At 43.9% G+C, this 2,323-nt stretch overlaps 1 protein-coding gene across 1 annotated transcript; it reads left to right on the top strand.

Moving 5' to 3' along the window:
* Nucleotides 1-1,403: 1,403 nt before the first annotated feature.
* On the top strand, nt 1,404-1,982 carry LOC124528988 (elongin-C-like). Its single transcript, XM_047102874.1, has 2 exons — nt 1,404-1,580; nt 1,806-1,982. The coding sequence occupies exons 1-2, from the start codon at nt 1,404-1,406 to the stop codon at nt 1,980-1,982; spliced, it is 354 nt and encodes a 117-aa protein (XP_046958830.1).
* The last annotated feature ends 341 nt before the right edge of the window (nt 1,983-2,323 follow it).

Raw genomic sequence — 2,323 nt, 5'->3', positions numbered from 1 at the left:
AGAGAAATGAAACACGTTCACACAAAAACCTGGCACAAATGTTTATAGCAGCTTTATTCATAATAGCCCCAAGCTGGAAAAAAAAAAAAAGATGCTTTTCAGTGGGTGACTAGTTGAACAAACTGTGCTGCACTCTTACCGTGGGATACTTGAGCAATAAAAGGAAATGAACTAGTGATGCACATAACAACCTGGTTGAATCTCTAGAGAATCATGCTGTGTGACAGAATTCAATCCTATGCGTAACTCCATAGGTAACATGATTGAAAGGAGAAAATTACGGAGAACAGATTAACGGTTGGCATGGGTCAACAGGGAGGGAAGTGGATTTGGCCATAAAATTTCACCACGAGTGGGATCTTGTGCTGTCGGAAAGGTTCTGTAACTTGACTGTGTCACTGTCAATATCTTGGGTGGGATGCTGTCCTAGTTTTGTAGCATGGTACCGTGGGGGGAAACTGGTGAGGGGTACATGGGATCTGCAGTTATTTCAAAAAGTGTAATTTCAAACACGACCAAACAAAAACAGAGAACGAAAGAAAGAACAAAGAAAGAAAAAGGTCATGCCAACAGGACCAGGAGAAAATTCCCCGGATAGACTCTGGTTTGGCATGCTACTTGTCATCCTGGTGCATTTTATGAACCAGTGTTTCTTAGAGTTTAGTTTGTAATCATCCAATATGGAGAGAAAGAGACTAAAACAAAGATATCAGTAGAGTGAACTTGTAACCTTGCTGCTCGGCGGATCCTTCCGTGGGGGATGGAGGAGAGCTCTCAGTGGCACTCAAAGTCCATCCAGAAGAGATCCTTCCAGCTGCGTGTCGTCTTGTCCTTATAAACGTGCCACGAAGGAGGAGCTGATAGGATCCTGCTTTCTCTGTGCTCCTGATTCCCAGAAAGGAGGGAAGTATGGCATGGACACATTTCGAGATCTGAAAAGACAGTCTCTACCTCTGGGATGTTGGTCCCAGTGTCTAAGGAAAGGCTCCTTTCTTGCCCCACAGGTGAGGACGTCAGCAGGACCTATCCTTGGCTTTGCAAAGAGGGAAGGTGACAGAGCAACACTCCAAGAAAAATGGCTAGAAATTCTACTATCAGCCTCTGACCTCTGACCTATGGCTTCAGTGCAGGACAACCGAATCCAGGAACAGATAAAGCACACCATAGTACTTCTTAAATTTTTCACTGAACGTGTGCCCCAGACATGGAGGAGAGGAAGTACATACCCTCACACCCAGGGTGCAGCCTGAGACAATTGGCTACACACTAAAAATTTCTTTGAGGTTGTGTGTCTGCATAAGACTTCATATCTCTTTTGACGGAAGCTGGCCATAGGCTGTGTCCCCACCTTTCCAGGAAACTACGAAAGTTCCTGCAGAAGTAAAGTAGGATTTCATAAGAACATGATGGATGGAGAAGAGAAAACCTATGGTGGCTGTGAAGATCCTGCCATGGATATCATATCAATATCTTCGGATGGTCATGAATTTGTTGTCAAAAGAGAACATGCACTAACATCCGAAACAATAAAAACCATGTCGAGTGGCCCTGGTCACTTTGCTGAGAACGAAACTAATGAAGTCCATTTTATTTTTTTTTTCATTATTTTTTTAATGCTTGTTTATTTTTGAGAGACAGACAGAGCGCGAGTGGTGGAGGGGACAGAGAGAGAGGGAGACACAGAATCCAAAGCAGGCTCCAGGCTCCGAGCTGTCGGCACAGGGCCCAACGCGGGGCTTCAACCCACGAACCGTGAGACCATGACCTGAGCCAAAGTCAGACGCTTAACCAACTGAGCCACCTAGGCTCCCCCTAATGAAGTCAATTTTAGAGAGATCCCTTCACATGTGCTATCAAAAGTATGCATGTACTTTACCTACAAGGTTCGCTACACTAACAGCTTCACGGAGATTCCTGAATTCCCAATTGCACCTGAAATTGCACTGGAACTGCTGATGGCTGAGAACTTTCTAGATTGTTAAATAAAATAAATTATTTAAAAAAAGACTTCATATCTATTTTATCATTGTAAAAAATAATGTGCTTAATTACTCACCATCATGCAACCTGAACCTTCAGGAAAACGGCCATGTTCAACTCACGGCTTTAGGCTTAACTGTCATGTCATGTCGTGCTGTGGCTGAGGGTCTGGGCTTGGGAAGCACTCCATCTGGATTCAAATCCTGCCTCTAGGGCAAGTTCCTAATTCTTTTGTGGCTCAGTTTCCTTATCTACATAATGAGGATTTACAGCAGTGCCTACTTCGGAGCAGCGTGTTGAGGTTAAAAAAGTTAATATGCATCAAATACTTGGTACACGCGTC

This window comes from Lynx rufus, unplaced genomic scaffold, assembly GCF_022079265.1.
Source record: "Lynx rufus isolate CCGP_SWC_20201006 ecotype Redwood Valley unplaced genomic scaffold, mLynRuf1.p SCAF_6, whole genome shotgun sequence".
NCBI classification, from domain to species: domain Eukaryota; kingdom Metazoa; phylum Chordata; class Mammalia; order Carnivora; family Felidae; genus Lynx; species Lynx rufus.
This window is presented reverse-complemented; position numbering and strand designations above follow the sequence as displayed.

Coding starts and splice junctions, on each gene's coding strand:
- LOC124528988 (XM_047102874.1), top strand. CDS start 1,404: ATGATGGATGGAGAAGAGAAAACCTATGGTGGCTGTGAAGATCCTGCC. Junction 1,581..1,805: donor CTGAGAACGAAACTAATGAA/GTCCATTTTATT, acceptor TGAGCCACCTAG/GCTCCCCCTAATGAAGTCAA.